The 19,848-nt window shown below is 39.1% G+C and overlaps 1 protein-coding gene across 2 annotated transcripts in view; it reads left to right on the forward strand.

Moving 5' to 3' along the window:
- ttbk2a (tau tubulin kinase 2a) overlaps nucleotides 1–19,391 on the forward strand; it is a 253,506-nt gene extending 234,115 nt beyond the window's left edge. The window contains exons 14-16 of one of the 2 annotated variants that reach the window (XM_039741334.1): nucleotides 2,396–2,662; nucleotides 13,970–15,069; nucleotides 16,218–19,391. In XM_039741334.1, coding sequence (XP_039597268.1) covers nucleotides 2,396–2,662; nucleotides 13,970–15,069; nucleotides 16,218–16,638 — 1,788 coding nt within the window. In that variant the 3' untranslated portion in view covers nucleotides 16,639–19,391. The remainder of the gene's footprint in view (nucleotides 1–2,395; nucleotides 2,663–13,969; nucleotides 15,070–16,217) is intronic. The other variant, XM_039741335.1, reaches the window with a different exon arrangement.
- Nucleotides 19,392–19,848: the final 457 nt, after the last annotated feature.

Here is a 19,848-nt window from a genome sequence, read left to right on the forward strand (position 1 = left end):
CGATTCTTTTTATTTAAAAAGTAGGAAAGGAATATAAGATCTACGGCCGCAGTGTCCTTTTAACCAGGGTGCAAAACGAGTTGTAAGTGGATGTAATAAGGCAGTAGTCTGGATGGAATCTGCTTTAGGGATTTGCATTAAAGACTGCCAGAAGAAGAACAATAGCAGTGCTACACAATCGCCTGAAGTGGCTACTTTGGAAGAACTGTAACGCTCTCCTTTGTTGTGCAGTAAAATTAAACTCATTGTTATCGGACAAGTCATCGTTGGTGAGTAACCATAATTAATTTTCTACTTACAGTACTTAGTACATGTACGTACGTTTAGTGTCACTGTACACAAATTTACTGTATACTATTTTTCTTGCGTTGTACATATTTATTGCTGGTGGCCTGTCTATCGTAATGGCTGTAACATATGTGATATCGGAGACATTCAATATCTTTAAAATAATATTTAGGTTTTACTGTATATAAACAGTGTGTTTATATACATAATTTCAATGAATCTTACCTAATATCTAAGAGAATACAAAGGGATTATGCTGTATAACTCTGCAGGGAATATTTATAAACAGTGTGGGAGAGTTTATAAGGGCTTAAAATATATAAAAATAACCATACAAACATATGGTTTCTACTTTGCGGATTTTCACCTATCACGGGGGGGTCTGGAACGCAACCCCCGCGATCGAGGAGGGATTACTGTAAACTGTTTTTTATGGATTATTTATTAATTGACATAAGGGATGGAGAACTGCACTTTAATTTGAGCACGTTTCATTTAGATTGTCTTAATAAAAGCACTTTTTCACTTTTTACACCTGCCCCTGTCTGGATGCTTGTGTCCTCATCTGCCCAACTCATCTCAGTTACAATTATCAATACTTGGCTGTTCAAGAGGTTCCCAAAAGGCAAGTGGGAGTGTGAACCTCACCAGTACTGTTACAGGTAATAGAGATGTACCTGTAGGAGCACACTTCATCAGCAGTGGACACTGTGAGAAGGATTTTAAGGTCACACTGCTTATGGGCAACTTCAAGACACAGCAGGTTAGAAAGGAATGGGAAGTTGAACTGACAGTCAAATTCAACACATTACAACATGGTTTAAATAGAGATAAGAGTTTTATGACTAGATATGAAGATTATGTATGATTATTTATATCTTTGTGACTAAACCAGTTGATTCAATTACAGATCTACATTGTAAAATCATCAAAAGCATCCAAAGACATTGTTGGATACATATCTTATCAAAAGATCTTGACTATGTATTGTTCTCCTCTCCTGCTAAATGAATCTTCGGCTGGAGAGGACTGTTAATTTTTGACACTGACGATAACCCACTTGAAGGTTTTTGAATGCTGTTTTTTTTTTCCCTATTGTACATCTAATCACTAGGAACTTCAGTTTCTGTACTACAACTTGCCTGATCAGGGGCTTCAGTTGCCTTGAAAGCTTTCAAATTGTAAACTGTTCTGTTAGTCAATTAAAGGTGTCATTTTGCTTCACTTCTTATTGTATCCATAATGCAGCCAATACTAAATCCAGCACTTGAGTTGTTTTAAAGCAAGTTTTCTAAAAGGAACATGTAGCAACATAAATGGAAGCAGGTTATGTGGAGAAATTAAATATTTCTTCACTCTAAGGACTTAAAGACATATTACAATATAGTTCCATTTTAGAGATCTTTAATTTTTGGCACAAGTTTATACAATTCAGTAGGACTTTGCAAGCTCTACCGGGCTTAATGTCTTTTTGTTATCAAAGATTTTGCTTTTCTTACGATGAAAACTTATTGATAGGATGGACTGGGATAAAGTCATTTTTTTAGAAAACTTTTAAAACTCTGTAACTCTGACTTTGTCAATGTATTACCTAAGTTGGGCTTCATCATTTTGTTTTCTGACATTTTTGTTTCTTTTGCATTGACTGCTTTACTAGGATGTGATCTTTTAAAGCGTGTTGAATTCTGTAGTTTTTCAGACTGTCTTGGTCTAGTTACTATCTCTGTGCAGGTTTCATGTTTTCAGGTTAGATAATGAGGCGATGAATCTTTGTATATGTTGATTGGTACATTTTAGCAGGTGAAATATTTTCAAGTAAACCTTCATGTCACTTGTTCTTACTTTTTGCTCACATTGTCTTTATTCTGCAGAGTGTCTGGCTCATTTGAAGCCTCTTTCAGATCAATTCGATATACATTTATATCTTTAAAGGGCAGCACTCAAATAGCTGGGTGGTATTTTCTGTTTCTCCTTTTAATTTGTTCCCCTTGTCTGTTCTCTTATACTTTAGAATGAACTGTTTGACTCAGTTACAGTATATTTCATGGTTTTTGGATAAAGCAGCAACCATTTCTCATTGCCTTTTCCCATCCATATGTTCTCACAGCTCTCCTCTTCTCATCCTCCACTTCCCGAGCCCAGCCGGATCTCCAGTCCCCTACTCCGCTCCCCAAGTCCTCTAGCCCTCTTCTCCACCCGCTCGGATCCTCTCCACAAGAAGGCACCCTGCCTGTGCAAGAGCCAGTCCGCTGACATCTCCTCTGCCTGTGTTGCTGCGCTCACCACTTCACCCAGCCACAGGAAACTGCCCATCATCCCGAGTGGAGCCAAGCTCCCCTCTGCCATTCGTCTCACTAGACCACAACTTCAGCAGGTGATCCCATAATTGGCTTTCCTTTTTTTGTTTTTTTTGTTTTTTTTTTTTTTTTGTTTCATTCATTTTGTTTTTTCTAATACTATTCAGAGAGTCAGATAAAACGGAAAGAGGCTAGCCGTGAACACTTGGTAGTTTACTAATGACCTTTTGTTTGATCACAGTACTCTTAATTAACAGCTTGTCTGCTCAAACAGTTCATTTTGTAGTAATTCAAGCTCTCTGACCACTGAACATTCCATGGTTAGAAATCAAGTCATGTCATGTTTTGTCTGTGGCAAAAGGATGAAAAACCTGCCAAGTGATTAGAATACTCTGTTCTGAGCTCTCCTGCTGAATTCTTTGATCAGTAAATTCTGTTAGTCAGAATCTTATTTGCTTTTAGCTTATGCAGAATCCAAGTGTTTTACAATCTTGGGTCTTGTTTTCAAATGGCATGACATAGGGACACACCTGTTTAGTCAAGATTCCTATACTTGTCCACTGTGTTGCTTGTTCTATAAATTGGTTTCATTCACTTCTTATTTTGTTTCTGGATTAGTCTTCATACCCATTCCAAAAAATAGGCTTCATAGATGATGTCATGCTGAAAGAAATCTGCTTACACATCCACATTGCTGCACTCTTTCAGTTTGGTTTATTTTTGTCTGAGAGTGATGTAGCAATGTCTTGGGTAAAATGCAAGCATACCTTTTATAGACTAAATATAGAATTAGAACACCTAAAGACCAAGTATGTTTAAACAGACAAAAAGAATTAAGTACTTTGAAACTGATTAACTAAAATAAAAAACAACAATATATATCCATTAGTTAATTGTGTTAATTGTGCCTGTAACTATTGCATTACAAATGTCCCACATCAGAGCTTGATCTAGAAATTGTCAGTGCTAAATGGGCATTCTTAAATGGTGAAAGCTGAATGTGACTCTTTTTCAAACTCCGCTTTCCCTCATTATTTGCTCACTAATCATACTTCATTTACCCGGTCCACTAGCCCATGCAAATACATGTAACAGTCTGTGTTGCTCCTGAGTATTTGTGCTGACAGTAGAGTTATAGAACCATCACTCCGATATTTTGTCATTAACCTAAGAGACCTGCTGTCCAAGGGGCATATGATCAACAATGCCCCAATGCATTGTGAGACATTGTCTGGAAAATTGAGTAAAAATGAAAGTGGGCTGATTAGTCATTCGGTAGTTAGTCTTTTTGACTCTTGTTTTAGATTTGACACCAGACTTTTCATCATGTGAGCAAACAGGAATATACAAAATATTTTTTGGCTATGTTTGAAAATTTTTTGTGTTTTGTGAAAGGTTGGTTCCTCACCAACTGTCAAACATGAAGGAAGAAGTGTGATGGTCTGTTTTTTGCTTTTTTAGCAGCAAAAAGTACCTACTTTGATGAATCAAAAATGTAAATACAATTTTGTACCCTTAATGATTCCTTGACTTATTTTATTTGCCTTTGTTTATACGTTCTATGGCTTGAGTTAATGAAACATAGAAATTAAACTGTGTGCATTTCTATAAAACCTGAGGTGTTCTAAAACTTTTGACCGGTAGTGTGCTATAAATCAGTTGCGAGAAAACAGTGTTTGGGGCAGAATACTAACTAGCCTTGCGAGCTGTAAGGTAGTAGCCCTAAGCACTATGCAGATTTTGTATGATGTTACCTTTTCGTGCAAGTCCCAGCATTGGTTTAATAGCTTTTCACAACCAACCTGAAGATGGGGCCTCAGTTGCCTCGCAAGCTTGCACATTGTAATCAGTTCAGTTAGCCAATAAAAGTGTCATTTTGCTTGACTTAGGGTCGCGGGGGCAGGAAGCCTAGACCTCCCTCTCCCTGGCCACCTCCACCAGCTCCTCTGAGAGGACCCCAAGGCCTTCCAAGGCCAGCCGGGAGATATAATCCCTCCAGCGTGTCCTGGGTCAGCCCTTTGGCCTTCTCCGAGTGGGGCATGCCCAGAACACCCCCCAGGGATGCGTCCAGGGAGCATCCTGACCAGATGCCCAAACCACCTCAACTGACTCCTTTCAATGCGGAGGAACAGTGACTCTTCTCCGAGTCTCTCCCGAATAACTGAACTCCTCACCCTATCTCTAAGGGAAAGTCCAGCCACCCTGCAAAGAAAACTCATTTCGGCCGCTTATATCCGCGATCTTGCTCTTTCGGTCACTACTCAAAGCTCTTGGCCATAGGTGAGGGTAGGAACATAGATCGACTGGTAAATTGACAGCCTCGCCTTTTGGCTCAGCTCTCTTCACCACAACAGACCATTGCAGAGCCTGCATTACTACGGATGCCACACCGATCCGTCTTTCAACCTCCTGTTCCATTCTTCCCTCACTCGTGAACAAGATCCCGAGATACTTGAACTCCTCTACTTGAGGCAGTAATGTGTTCCCAACCCAGAGAGGGCATTGCACCCTTTTCCAGCTGAAAATCATGGCCTTGGATTTAGAGGTGCTGACTCTCATCCCTGCCCCTTCACACTCGGCTGTGAACCACTCCAGTAAAAGCTGGAGGTCACCGTCCAATGAAGCCAACAGAACCATGTCATCTGCAAATAGCAGGTGGATATTGTATTTCCAATTTGGTTTTGCATTTGCATCGTGCAGAGATAGTTGTAAAGGATGGTATTGTTCTGAACTTTGTGTTTTGGAGCAAGTCAGTTTCTGTTTATTGAGGTAAGTGTGTGCTTGTGGTGATTTTCTGCTGTAGTGGCTGTTAACTTTCCACCTGGAATATATGATTAGCAATGGCGTCACCTTAAAATATAAAGTTAAAGTCCATTACAAGCTTGAATATTCACTGGGTATATTGGTGTGAACTCAATACAGTGTATTCCTGAATAACTGGTATTGAGAACAGTGTCAGGAAGATGATTATTGCCCCATGCTATTAATAAAAAAAAACAAAACAAGACACTGCTTCTCTAAACCATATTTTGAAAGACAGAGATGTGCTTAGACTAAAGATATGGTGCATTGCTCTCATTTAGAAACATTCCCAAGCTGGAGCTGTTGAGGAACATTCACTTCTATGTAAATTCATCCAACCATTATCCAACCCGCTACATCCTTACTACAGGGTCACGGGGGTCTGCTGGAGCCAATCCCAGCCAACACAGGGCACAAGGCAGGAATCAAACCCCGGGCATGCACACAAACTGCAGGGCGTGCACACACACACCAAGCACACACTAGGAACAATTTAGAATTGCCAATGCACCTAACCTGCATGTCTTTGGACTATGGGAGGAAACTGGAGCACCCGGAAACCCATGCAGACACGGGGAGAACATGAAAACTCTACACAGGGAGGACCCGGGAAGCAAACCCAGGCCTCCTAACTGTGAGGCAGCAGCAGCGCTACCCACTGCACCACCATGCTGCCCTCTATGTAAATCACTTAAATAAAAACAAAGATGAAAACCTAATACAGTGGTGTGAAAAACTATTTGCCCCCTTCCTGATTTCTTATTCTTTTGCATGTTTGTCACACAAAATGTTTCTGATCATCAAACACATTTAACCATTAGTCAAATATAACACAAGTAAACACAAAATGCAGTTTTTAAATGATGGTTTTTATTATTTAGGGAGAAAAAATCCAAACCTACATGGCCCTGTGTGAAAAAGTAATTGCCCCCTGAACCTAATAACTGGTTGGTCCACCTTTAGCAGCAATAACTGCAATCAAGCGTTTGCGATAACTTGCAATGAGTCTTTTACAGCACTCTGGAGGAATTTTGGCCCACTCATCTTTGCAGAATTGTTCTAATTCAGCTTTATTTGAGGGTTTTCTAGCATGAACCGCCATTTTAAGGTCATGCCATAGCATCTCAATTGGATTAAGGTCAGTACTTTGACTAGGCCACTCCAAAGTCTTCATTTTGTTTTTCTTCAGCCATTCAGAGGTGGATTTGCTGGTGTGTTTTGGGTCATTGTCCTGTTGCAGCACCCAAGATCGCTTCAGCTTGAGTTGACGAACAGATGGCCAGTCATTCTCCTTCAGGATTTTTTGGTAGACAGTAGAATTCATGGTGCCATCGATCACAGCAAGCCTTCCAGGTCCTGAAGCAGCAAAACAACCCCAGACCATCACACTACCACCACCATATTTTACTGTTGATATGATGTTCTTTTTCTGAAATGTTGTGTTCCTTTTACGCCAGATGTAACGGGACATTTGCCTTCCAAAATGTTCAACTTTTGTCTCATCAGTCCTCAAGGTATTTTCCCAAAAGTCTTGGCAATCATTGAGATGTTTCTTAGCAAAATTGAGACGAGCCCTAATGTTCTTTTTGCTTAACAGTGGTTTGCGTCTTGGAAATCTGCCATGCAGGCCGTTTTTGCCCAGTCTCTTTCTTATGGTGGAGTCGTGAACACTGACCTTAATTGAGGCAAGTGAGGCCTGCAGTTCTTTAGACGTTGTCCTGGGGTCTTTTGTGACCTCTCGGATGAGTCGTCTCTTGGGGTAATTTGGTCGGCCGGCCACTCCTGGGAAGGTTCACCACTGTTCCATGTTTTTGCCATTTGTGGATAATGGCTCTCACTGTGGTTCGCTGGAGTCCCAAAGCTTTAGAAATGGCTTTATAACCTTTACCAGACTGATAGATCTCAATTACTTCTGTTCTCATTTGTTCCTGAATTTCTTTGGATCTTGGCATGATGTCTAGCTTTTGAGGTGCTTTTGTCTACTTCTCTGTGTCAGGCAGCTCCTATTTAAGTGATTTCTTGATTGAAACAGGTGTGGCAGTTATCAGGCCTGGGGGTGACTACGGAAATTGAACTCAGGTGTGATACACCACAGTTAGGTTATTTTTTTAACAAGGGGGTAATTACTTTTTCACACAGGGCCATGTAGGTTTGGATTTTTTTTCTCCCTAAATAATAAAAACCATCATTTTAAAAACTGCATTTTGTGTTTACTTGTGTTATATTTGACTAATGGTTAAATGTGTTTGATGATCAGAAACATTTTGTGTGACAAACATGCAAAAGAATAAGAAATCAGGAAGGGGGCAAATAGTTTTTCACACCACTGTATCTGCAAACCTTGATTATTTATTTGGAGGTATATCGCCCAAATGGAAGCAGCAATATGACACACATTCAGTGTTTTTTGTTATTTATTTTTGTAAGATTCCTGTTACTTGACTGACTCTTAAAGGATTATTTTTGTATTTTTCCTAGTCAAAGCTGTTTCTTTGCCACATCAAACAGTGTTCTAAAATGAAGTGTTTTTTATGAACATTAAAATACTTTGTTCTTGCAACTTACAATGTGGGGCTCTATGGAACTCTTGAGACCATTATAGAAAAAGTCTTAACACTTGCCAAATACAGTACATCCATTCTTCAAGCTCAAAATGTTGCTGAGCATTAATATGGGTCTTGAGATTACCCACGTATTTCAAAACAGCAATTTTGTGTCTTTTTAAAAAGGACAAAAAGCAAAAAAGCATCCATTGTTGTGAAATTCAGCCAGGAGACTGGCTGTGTGCCTTGTGTTTTTGCCATATTCCTGTTCATCTTACTCTGCGATACCCATGCCCTCTCTTCTGTGTAGTCATCTAGACAATAATAATGACAAAATCACACTTATGATCACATATATTCTTTCACTGCGCAGAAGGTACTGCCTGCTCCAGCTACATTGATAAAGTACTTGTACTTCAATGAGAGACAATTTTGCAGTCACATAGCAAGCAATGATGTTACTAGAACTGAACAGACATTATAGGAATGTATCCAGTGCTTGAATGGGAGAAAGCTGATACAGGGAATTACTGCACATTGCTCCACTTCAAGCCATGAATACAGACATACATACATACAACGTCTTTAACCTCCTTTCCAGGGCAGAGTTGTGGTCCACCCGTAACCTGTCCAGGCAAGCATCAGATGCAAGACAGAAACAATCTCTAGAAAAGATGTCAGTCCATCGCAGGGTGTAACACACACACAATTATTATTATTTTTTTAACAAGAGGATGTGCAAATGTTGAGTAGCATTCCCTAACTTAGAAACACAAAGTGACAGGCTGTGGTATAAAGTAAATACAGTTTTACAGATAGCTTTGGAAGTTCTAGTCCAATGTAAAAAGGCCAGAGTAAAGTAAGTAATACATTAAAATTAAAAAGAAAATCCATGAGTTGGATTTATATGTAGCTGCACAAATCTTTGATATAATAGGAATAACAGAAACCCAGCTAGAAAAAAAAAACAGGTAGGAGTGCAACATAGACAGGTATACCTTATTTAGAAAAGATGGGCAGAACTCCATGGTGGATAAATAAGGAGGTAAAAAGGAAGTTAAAAATGAAAAAAAAAAAAACCCGCTTTGGAAAGCATTTAAGGCTTTTTACTCCATCACTACCTGTAGGAAATATGAGAGCAGAGGTTTAAAAGGATATTGCAAAAACTAAAAGGCTGTTGGAGAGAAATATTACAGAAATGATGAAAGATGACCCAAAGAGATTCTTTTAGTATTTTAGTAGTAAAAGAAAAATGAAGGAGGAGTTGAAGAGCATTACGGACAGTAACGATGAGCTAGAATGTTTAGACAGTGAAATAATAAATGCTTTGAACTTGATTATGTGTCAATAACCTTACAGAAGTGACATGGGATTACTAAAGAGGTATTAAGTGACTTGGAAATTATAAAGGAAGAAGTACTGCTTAGAAAACATGGCCAGAAATCTAACAAATTACTGAGTGCTTAAGGAAGTTAGTGAGTATTCAGACCCCCTTCAATTTTTCACTCTTTGTTATATTGTAGCCATTTGCTAAAATCATTTAAATTAATTTTTTCCTCATTAATGTACACACAGCACCCCATATTGACAGACAAAAAAAAGAATCTTTGAAATTGTTGCAGATTTATTAAAAAAGAAAAACTGAAATATCACATGGTCCTAAGTATTCAGACCCTTTGCTCAATATTTAGTAGAAGCACCCTTTTGAGCTAATACAGCCATGAGTCTTCTTGGGAAAGATGCAACAAGTTTTTCACACCTGGATTTGTGGATCCTCTGCCATTCCTCCTTGCAGATCCTCTTCAGTTCTGTCAGGTTGGATGGTAAACGTTGGTGGACAGACATTTTTAGGTCTCTCCAGATATGCTCAATTAGGTTTAAGTCAGGGCTCTGGCTGGGCCATTCAAGAACAGTCACAGAGTTGTTGTGAAGCCACTCCTTCGTTATTTTAGCTGTGTGCTTAGGATCATTGTCTTGTTGGAAGGTAATCCTTCGGTCCAGTCTGAGGTCTGTAAGCACTCTGGAGATGGTTTTTGTCCAGGATATCCCTGTACTTGGCCGCATTCATCTTTCCCTCGATTGCAACCAGTCGTCCTGTCCCTGCAGCTGAAAACCACCCCCACAGCATGATGCTGCCACCGCCATGCTTCACTGTGGAGACTGTATTGGACAAGTGATGAGCAGTGCCTGGTTGTCTCCACACATACTGCTTAGAATTAAGACCAAAACGTTCTATCTTGGAGTTTGCTAAAAGACACCTGAAGGACTCTGAGATGGTGAGAAATAAGATTCTCTGGTCTGATGAGACCAAGATAGAACTTTTTGGTCTTCATTCTAAGCATGGCGGTGGCAGCATCATGCTGTGGGGGTGGTTTTCAGCTGCAGGGACAGGACGACTGGTTGCAATCAAGGGAAAGATGAATGCGGCCAAGTACATGGATATCCTGGACAAAAACAACAACATTTATTTATATAGTACATTTTCATACAAACAGTAGCTCAAAGTGCTTTACATAATAAACATTAGAAAAATAAAAGACACAATAAGAAAACAAAATAAGTCAACAGTAATTAACATAGAATAAGAGAAAGGTCCAATGGCCAGGGGGGACAGAAAAAACAAAAAAACTCCAGACGGCTGGAGAAAAAAATAAAATCTGTAGGGATTCCAGACCATTAGACCATTCTACCTAACATAAATGAAACAGTCCTCTTTGTATTTAGGGTTCTCACGGAAGGACTTGATGATGATGGTCACGTAGACTTCTGCCTTTTAATCCATCGATCATTGTTGGAGCATCATTAAGCTTTGAGTAGGTGGAGGTGGCGCAGGCCACCACCACAAAGAAACAGAAGAGAGAGTAGGGGTCAGTACGTAGTAGTTGTTGACTTAAACCCAATTGAGCATCTCTGGAGAGACCTAAAAATGGCTGTCCACCAACATTTACCATCCAACCTGACAGAACTGGAGAGGATCTGCAAGGAGGAATGGCAGAGGATCCCCAAATCCAGGTGTGAAAAACTTGTTGCATCTTTCCCAAGAAGACTCATGGCTGTATTAGCTCAAAAGGGTGCTTCTACTAAATACTGAGTAAAGAGTCTGAATACTTAGGACCATGTGATATTTCAGTTTTTCTTTTTTAATAAATCTGCAACAATTTCAAAAATTCTTTTTTTGTCTGTCAATATGGGGTGCTGTGTGTACATTAATGAGGGAAAAATTAATTTAAATGATTTTAGCAAATGGCTGCAATATAACAAAGAGTGAAAAATTGAAGGGGGTCTGAATACTTTCCGTACCCACCGTGTATATATATAACCTTGGGCACATACTTTTCCAAAAATCTCTGAAAGTTTGGAGAAGTTTCTAAAGACAGGAAACTTGCAAATATTATCTCGTTTTATGAGGAAGATGATCCAGCAAATCCAAGTAATTGTATATCAATAAACTTAACATGCATCATGGATAAATTAATGAAAGCAGTTATGGAGGTAAAAGTTGAGCAGCACATGTCTAGAACAATAATGATAGTGAGGAGTCAACATGGGATCAGATGAGGAAGGTCGAGATTCCCAAATACCCTGGAATTCAGGATGCAACAAAAGGATCAGATTAAAGAGCAGCATGTAATATTATTTACCTTGAATTTTCAGAAGGATTTTGATTAGGTACCAAATAACATAACATAAAACAACTTGGAATTCATTGTGCAGTGTGTAGCTGACTAGTATATTGGCTCAAACACAAGCAAGAAAGGGTTAAGAATTCTGTGATATTAAAAATGGTCTCTCTTGGGAATCAATGTTATTGCTGCTGCACTTTTTAAATAATCAAATGATCTAGACAAGAATATAATCAATCAGCTGGTTAAGTTTGCAGGTGATATGTGGTAGGGCAGATAATGTAGGATCAGCTAAATTGTTAAAGAGGGACTTGGACAGATTTTTGGCAGGTGAAATGTAATGTAAGTAAATGTAAAGAATTACATCTAGAATGTAAATATGCTAGATTTAAATACACAATGGGAGGTCTGAAATTTGAACATGCACATTAGGAGGATTTGTGAGTCCTAGTGGATATGTCACTATCTACATCCAGATAGAGGGCAGAAGCAGTCAAGATGCTAATAAAATGTTAGGTTATATAGCAACCTGATGTGTTGAGTGCAAGTCAAGGGAGGTTATTTTTAAGCTATATAACACACTAGAGAGTCATCATCTGGAGTAGTGTGTGCAGTTTTGGTTTTCCATATTATAAAAGACATAGCAGCACTGTAGAAAGTCTAGAGAAGAGCAACTAGGTAGGGCTATAAGGAGGAATTGAAGGAGCCAAACTTTTCAGTTTAGAAAAATGTAAAATTAGGAATGAAATTAGCACAGAGGATCCCAGCTATTACCTTAAACTTTTAACAAGAAAGCAAGGACGTGGTTGGAAACTGGTTAAGGGCAGATTTTGCACAAATTTGATCATTTTTCTTCACACAAACCACCACAGACAAGTGGAATTAATGACTAGGTGGTGAGACTTTAGGGACTTTCAAGCCTTGACTTAATGTTATTTTGGAAAAATGTAGGACATTCGAGTTTGTGAGGTCAGTAGACTGAATGGCCTGTTCATGTCACAAATGTTTTGATTCTCTGAATACTGCATGTTAAGTAGCACATGCAAATAAGAATCTTGCTGTAGTTACTACACATGCTAATAATGACACTGTATACCTTTAATATTGTTGACTAGGGGCCATATTGTTCATTTATTGGAGACAGCCTGAAATGTTCAATTGCTTTACTGTAAAATACAGTCAACTGTTGTAATTACATAATATTTAAACACTAATAATTCATTTTTGTAATGTTACCATTGGTAACACATTAAGTTTAAAGTACTGCAAAAATGCATTTATTGCTCATTATGAAGACCCAAAGAAGTGTTTGTTAAGGTCTTGTTACATAGTAGTAAATGAGCAATAGATGCTTTTTTATCAAAAGTAAAGTGTTACCGTAAAAATTAATAAATTATTTAATTTTGCTATTTTATATTGTGTTTTCTTCATGGGTGCCGCCATTCTGTAATCATTTTTTTTCACAGCCACAGACATATTTTTCTTGGCCACAACACTTTTTGCTAATTATTTGATCTCAAGTATTGCTAGACATGAAATCATTGCATTCTCAGTGTTTAAGATAGCACTGTAGTGTCTCCTTTCATTTCAGCTTTTAGTTAGGAAATTCAGGCCAGTTTTGTATCTTTGACTTTGTGTAAACATTTTTGATTCAGATTCTTGAACCTCATTTTGGTTCTGATGAATTTTTTTTTTCTTCCAGCCTGTTAATGACCTTTTAGTCTAACTTTTTGACTACACTTATCTGTCCCCACATAGGCTTGGCTTCTCCTGGTCTTTTTATTCCTTTTATTTTGTGCAAAGTCTCAATCTAGCATACTTAACAGCCATGTGTGAAATGCTTCAGTCTTAACTACACTTACTTGACAAGCATTTCATTGGTGTATATCTTCAACTAACATGATGTTGCTCCACTGATCAGTGTTTTTGCTGTTTAATTTTGTTGTGTCAAGTAGCCTTTTTGAAACCTGTTTTCTCATTTGACCTTGACTATGATTTGCGCTGTGCCAGTATTAATGAAATATAAAATCTGTACTTTCCTTAAGTGTCAGTTTACTTTAGAAAGTAAAATAGCTATAAAATAAGGTATGAAAAGGTCAAGGTCAAGCTGTACTATTAGACAGACAAGATTTAATATCACACATCCCTCCTCTTAATTCTTGAGAAGAATACACTTATTTTGTAGTGGTTATATGCGCTTTTTCATATAATGGTGCTGTACTGAGAAGATCTCATGCTGGGCGTTGAAGGTCATGTTTAGCAAGGCTTTAAAAGTAGATGTATTGTGAATTTAGAATTTAACTTAAAGGGAAATCTTATATGGAAGCATACTTTGAAATGTGATCTCACAGTTTTGGTCATTTATGATTTTTTTTTTATTTTTATTCACGTTAAACATCTTGCTTCTGTTTTACAGTTAACCGCTCCGAGGCCTTCAGTGCTGTCTACTCAGTCTGCCTCTGAGAGTGCACCGCCATGCCTTCTGCATGAGAAACGAGATGGGGATTGCCATCCAGTTGATAGTGCAACTGATCTGGACTCTTCTCAAGAGAGACCAGTTATTCCTGCTGCTCAGGTAGACTATCCTGGGAGCCAAACTGAGGTGAAAGAAGTGGAAACAAGAAAAGGGAGGTCTGGTTGCAGCACAAACCAAGATGAGAGAAAATTGTTAACGCTGCCTGTAGCAGTTACACCGGACCCAACTCCAGGTGGGCATGAGCCTACTCCTGTGGTTTCTGTAAGTGACCATTCTCGCACTGTAAATGGGAACACGAGAGCTTTGACTCCACTGAGTAGTGTGCCATACAATACAGACACTGATCAAGTGGCAGGCGTACTGGATGCTCCTGTTGTCAATGGAGAAGTCACAGCCCATCCAGGTGAGTTCCACTTATTAAGACCCAAGTTTACTGAGAACAATTGCTTTCAAGAACTGAAGGACCCAGAGAGTGATTCTGGTTATCCAGACAGATCAGCAGATCCAGTGCTCCGCCTTCTTATCCGACCTGACTTTAGCCTTGATGCAGAGGCCAGCCAGTGTCTTGCCAATGAGGTCAGAAGTGTGGAGACAGGGGCAGATGTGTCAAATGCAAATGAAGGCCTGTTACAGGGCAAAAAAGATCCAGCACGGAGGCTGAGTCGCATTCCTATATTGGCATTGGACGTGGAACCTGTTTTGGAGCTCTCAGCTCCTGTCTCTGCAAAAGAAAAGCTTCTACAGAAGAAGGCATCCCAATCAGATCCAGCAAAGCCTTTGACAGAAAAAAAGCAAGCTGGTTCTCTACGAGGAGAGCAGTCATCAGCTTGTGATCACTCACAGGAGGACGACGAGTCAGAGATGCATTCGAGCCGAATGGGTGAAGACCCTGCCTCTGTGTCATCTTCATCCAGCCTGTTGTCCCGTAAAAGTAAGATCCCCCGACCAGTGTCCATCTTCAGCTCCGAACACTTCAACACTAAGTTTCTTCCACGACCACCTCCAGGAAAACCTCCCAGTCGACCTACACTTGATGGAAGGTAAGAAAATATTGTATTTTATTTTTCTTAAAACAATTTCTGATTCCAAGAATTTTCTCCTCTACAAAACCTAAAGGTACTGTGAGTAGCGCATGAGGCGGGTGTAAAGCCTCCATGCTTAGGCCTGCACTGAACTACTAAATTGAACATTGTGCTAATGTGATTTTACCAGTAGTGTGAAAAGAATAGATACTATTTACCTCTCTGGGAATTGCCACCTTATTGTGGCAGAGAAGCTTGTGTGACCCTGGGAGCTGTGTTGTCCGTAGCAGAAGCATCAATTCATAGTTCTTTATTTATTGAAGTCATTTATGATCTTTTTGAAAGCATATTTCAGCAGTCACTGAACACTTTATCTAGTCTGAAAGTTGCATTTCACACTGACGCACACTGCACTCATTACCATGACAACTGAGGTGATACTTCACACTGCTATGTTTTCATTTAAGAATGGTGATTTTTAAATGAAATTATCTAAGTTCTAAATTGGACTGAATGGTGCAACTATGGCTTGCAAGACTGCAGAAATCCTGGAGTTTTCTGCCTGTGACTGGGTACACATGAGTTAAAGCGGACCAGGAGATAAAACATTGTCGAGAACAGATTGGGGGCTCAAAGCCAAGAAGACAGAAAATCAAGTGGTGAATGTAGTGAAGTAAGTAAGGGGTTCTTGGTAATACATATTTATTTAAAAAGAAAAAACAAGTGCAGTACAGGTTTGGTGAATGTGAGGAAGATGAAACATTGTATCACTTGGCTTAACTGTGTAAAAAAAACTGAACAATGCACTCATTTTGTGCCAGTCTTGGTACATAACTATTGATGGCTAGGTATAAGAAGGTGTGATGCCAGCCATAGGCAACCTGGACATCTCACAGAATCCAGTAATGAACAGTACTTCTACCTAAAATTCAGAAAAGGGGATAGTGCTGACAAATGATTTTTTAGAAAAAAATTCTTACACAAAGGTCCTTAGTCCTTCTAACATTAGTTTCTTGACTTTTTTCGATGTGGCATTAGTTTGTGTTTTAGTGAAATGTGCTGCTTTTGTTTTGTTTTTTTTTTTTTTTTTAACATTGTCACCTAATTGGTAATAAATAATTTTTAAACAGAAATCATTCCTGTTTTCTGAATGTTTTGTTTTTTAGGGTCCGACGTTTCCGGGTTGTGACCGGTGGAACACCTGAATCAGACCTGCTTTCCTGCCTTGCTCAGATCATCCAGAAAAGCAATGCTGCAAAGAATCGAAGCTCAAGCCAACCCAAAAGCCAGACCAGCCAGACCAGCCCCAAGATCCCACCCAATAGCCCTTCCAGTCCTCTCCGAAGCCCTAGCACATCCCCTCGCAGCACCTCCCTGCAGCGTTCAGTCAGCTCTTCACCTTCCAGAGGGGGTGTTGGCCGTACCTGCCATGAGCACCGCTCTGGAGGGCATGGCCGCAGTTGCTCCCCACCCAGTTTCTCAGGCTCACCTCCACCTCGCAGGTCGTACAGGCAGGCCCGCTCTGCCTCCTTCCATGCACCTCGTTTTAATAGAGTCAGTAAACCCTCCAGTAAGGTTAGCAGATAGTAACTTTTGATTCCTGCCCCCCCATTCCAGCTTGGCTGCCTCTTTGGAGCTTCCTTGCCTGCTGTTGCCACAACAGTGTATTCTTAATTCTGTGTCAGCCTGAGACCAAGCAAGTCATCCTTCGTATTCAAAGATGCAGTGTTCATTAAAAATGGTTTTTTTGGCTTAATTTTAGAATGCTTGAGATGAATGTATTAGATGTGTAAATACGTGCTAAGATATTTAATTTTTGTTCTGAGTTATTATAAAGGAGTCTGCAGTGGCAGATTTGCTGGAGCTAAAAACAAGTTTTTTTCTGAATGTAGGTTAAAAGGACAGTGAAGAATGGTTTGTAACTGAGCCAGGGGGCTGCTGTGTGGGAGAGTGTAAGAATTTGATTGTAATGTTGCCATGCCGCTACTGCTTTAACCTGTAAATATGGACTGGGGATCTGGGGTGCTCTGAGTTGCATTTGTTCAATTTCAGTGAAGCTCATTTTTTTTGCTTCAAAGATTACTGCTTCTTACATTTTTCCGAATACACCATAGATTTGAGAAAACCTCATGAGTTAGCTGCTTTATTATCTGAAGATTATTGTGCAAGTTGGGAGCTCCTTAGGTTTATGCTGGTCGTCTCACCCTGTGGGAGAGAAGGAGATCCATTCCATCATGTCTGAAATCTCTAAGTGTAAAATAAGAGTATTAGTTATGAAGCAAGACCCCATTTCCACAAAAAGCTGACCCCAGTGCTGCCTTGTTGTGTTTTTGTTTGCCAGTTGTGTACAACTGTTGCTGACAGTCCATGGGGTGAGGCCACCTCACTTACATTCTTGTCCTTCCTAAAGTACAGAATTCTTAACCACTCGTTCGTCTGCAGGTTCTATAAGTTTTATCCCTTTGTTTCTGGATTTGTATTTTTCATGGGAGTTGCCACAATTAGGGTGTTTATTATTTCATAGTTCATGAGTATGTTTATTTGTTCATCACTAGCTTCAAGTCAGTTTTTTGTGTTGTATTGCCCTCATTATGCTTAAATTCCAGCTTTGGTATGTCTAGAGTACCCATTGTGGGAGTGGGTTTGGAAGATGATAAAGCTGCTTGAGACATGATGTTGTTACCTTTGACTACGCTTTAGGGCAAAGTAATCAAACTCCAGTCCTGGGAGGGCCATAGTGGACTTACAATTTTTCTTCTTATCCACTTTCTTATTTAATAGCCAATTATTACTGCTAGTGAAACAGACTTTGCTGCCTTGATTTTACTGGGCCCATTTTTGTGATTCCGAAAACTAAATTGTTTGTTTTTATCTTTATTCAACTGCCAGCTAACAAAAAATACTGCGCTGACTCCAGATCAAAAATCAAAACAATATTAGAAATGTCTTATGTGTCAGACTGAGTACACTGCCAAGCTCTAACATAGGGGTATCTAACATATACTGGATGGCTGCAATGACTTCAGATTTTCATTGTAGCCATTTTAATTGTTCTGTCTACTGAGGAAGAACGCAGACATTTTAAAATAATGGGATTAAAATATGAGAGACTTTAGAGAAAACAAGTTGCATGTTTTAAACCAGAGGTCAAAAACAAAGTAGTAAGCTACCTTCTAGTGAAAGAGTCAAAGTACCGAATTGGAAACAGATGAGTTAAAATTAGGAAGATTCATGTGCCAGCTGCCCAAGTTTTTAATCATAATGTACTGTGACATACGCTTCCTGCTGATCTTCTTTAGCAACTGCATTGTAAATTTGTGAGACCAATAGAAAAACAAAATGGTGTTGGAAAAGATAAAAAAAATAGTTTAATAATTTAAAAAAATTCTTTCAAACATTTAAAAGCCAGGGTTAGAAGAGATTTATAAACAACACAGATTTTAATATTAAATGAATACTCAAAAATGATTATTTTATATTTTACTTTCCCCATGTGGTTTGTTGTAATGGCCAAGAAAAAAATTGTAATTTCATGCTGTCATAAAAAACAAAGATAACAAAGTTTCTGTTAGACTAGGCATCTATGGGGATCATCACAGGACACAAGCAAACAAGCAGTGTGTTTATGTGCACACATAGCTGGGTTAAGGTGAGTAACCCACCTGGTTAAGGCAGAAACTTGATTTCTTAAACATCAGCGTTTACGTTCTCAAGTAATCTTCTGGAGTTCTCTTTTGTCAAAATACTCCATTGTCATTAAAATGCGCAAAAAAAAAAAAAAAGTTAAACTTCCTCATTGGCAGCTGTGAATCCAAAAACAAGCCTGAAATCTGTGCTCATTTTCCTCTGTTTTATAAATAAGTGTATTCCTTCATTTGCTTGGAAGTAAAGAACATCCACCCCCTCTTGGAGAACTTGTGTGAACTTTGGCAGCTGCATCACCTGGTCTCACTTTTTCAACATATCGATAGCAAATAGCTAGATGAACACTAAAATGATAATAATATGTTTCTGTTATCAGATTGCACTCTGTGGACTTTCCTGCTTGGCTGTGCAGTTTAGCCCTGCAGAAGACCTGGGACATGTGATTTTTGCTTTCCACCCAGGGCTGTTGTGATTATAATAGCGCAGATAGGTTAGGTTACTTGTTACCTTAAAAAGTAATCTGGCTATATAATGCATATTACTTTTAATGCATTACACCAACATCCGCCTCCAAGCCCATTTCTCTCGAGATTGTGCAGCTGAGTTTAGCACTATACATTCAGTTCATCAGTATAACTTTTCAAATATTGAGCTACAACCACAATTCCAATGAAGTTGGGACGTTGTGTAAAACGTAAATAAAAACAGAATACAACGATTTGCAAATCCTTTTCAACCTATATTCAATTGAATACACTACAAAGACAAGATATTGAATGTTCAAACTGATAAACTTTATTGTTTTGCAAATCTTCACTTATTTTGAATTTGATGCCTGCAACACATTCCAAAAAAGCTGGGACAGGAGCATGTTTACCACTGCGTTATATCACTTTTCCTTTTAACAACACTCAATAAGTGTTGGACACTAATTGTTGAAGCTGTGTAGGTGGAATTCTTTCCCATTCTTACTTGATGTACAACTTCAGTTGCTCAACAGTCCGGGGTCTCCGTTGTCGTATTTTGCGCTTCATAATGCGCTGCACATTTTCAGAGACAGATCTGGACTGCAGGCAGGCCAGTCTAGTACCCGCACTCTTTTACTACGAAGCCACGCTGTTGTAACACTTGCATAATATGGCTTCGCATTGT

The sequence above is a fragment of the Polypterus senegalus genome, chromosome 18 (genome assembly GCF_016835505.1).
Source record: "Polypterus senegalus isolate Bchr_013 chromosome 18, ASM1683550v1, whole genome shotgun sequence".
NCBI classification, from domain to species: Eukaryota; Metazoa; Chordata; class Cladistia; order Polypteriformes; family Polypteridae; genus Polypterus; species Polypterus senegalus.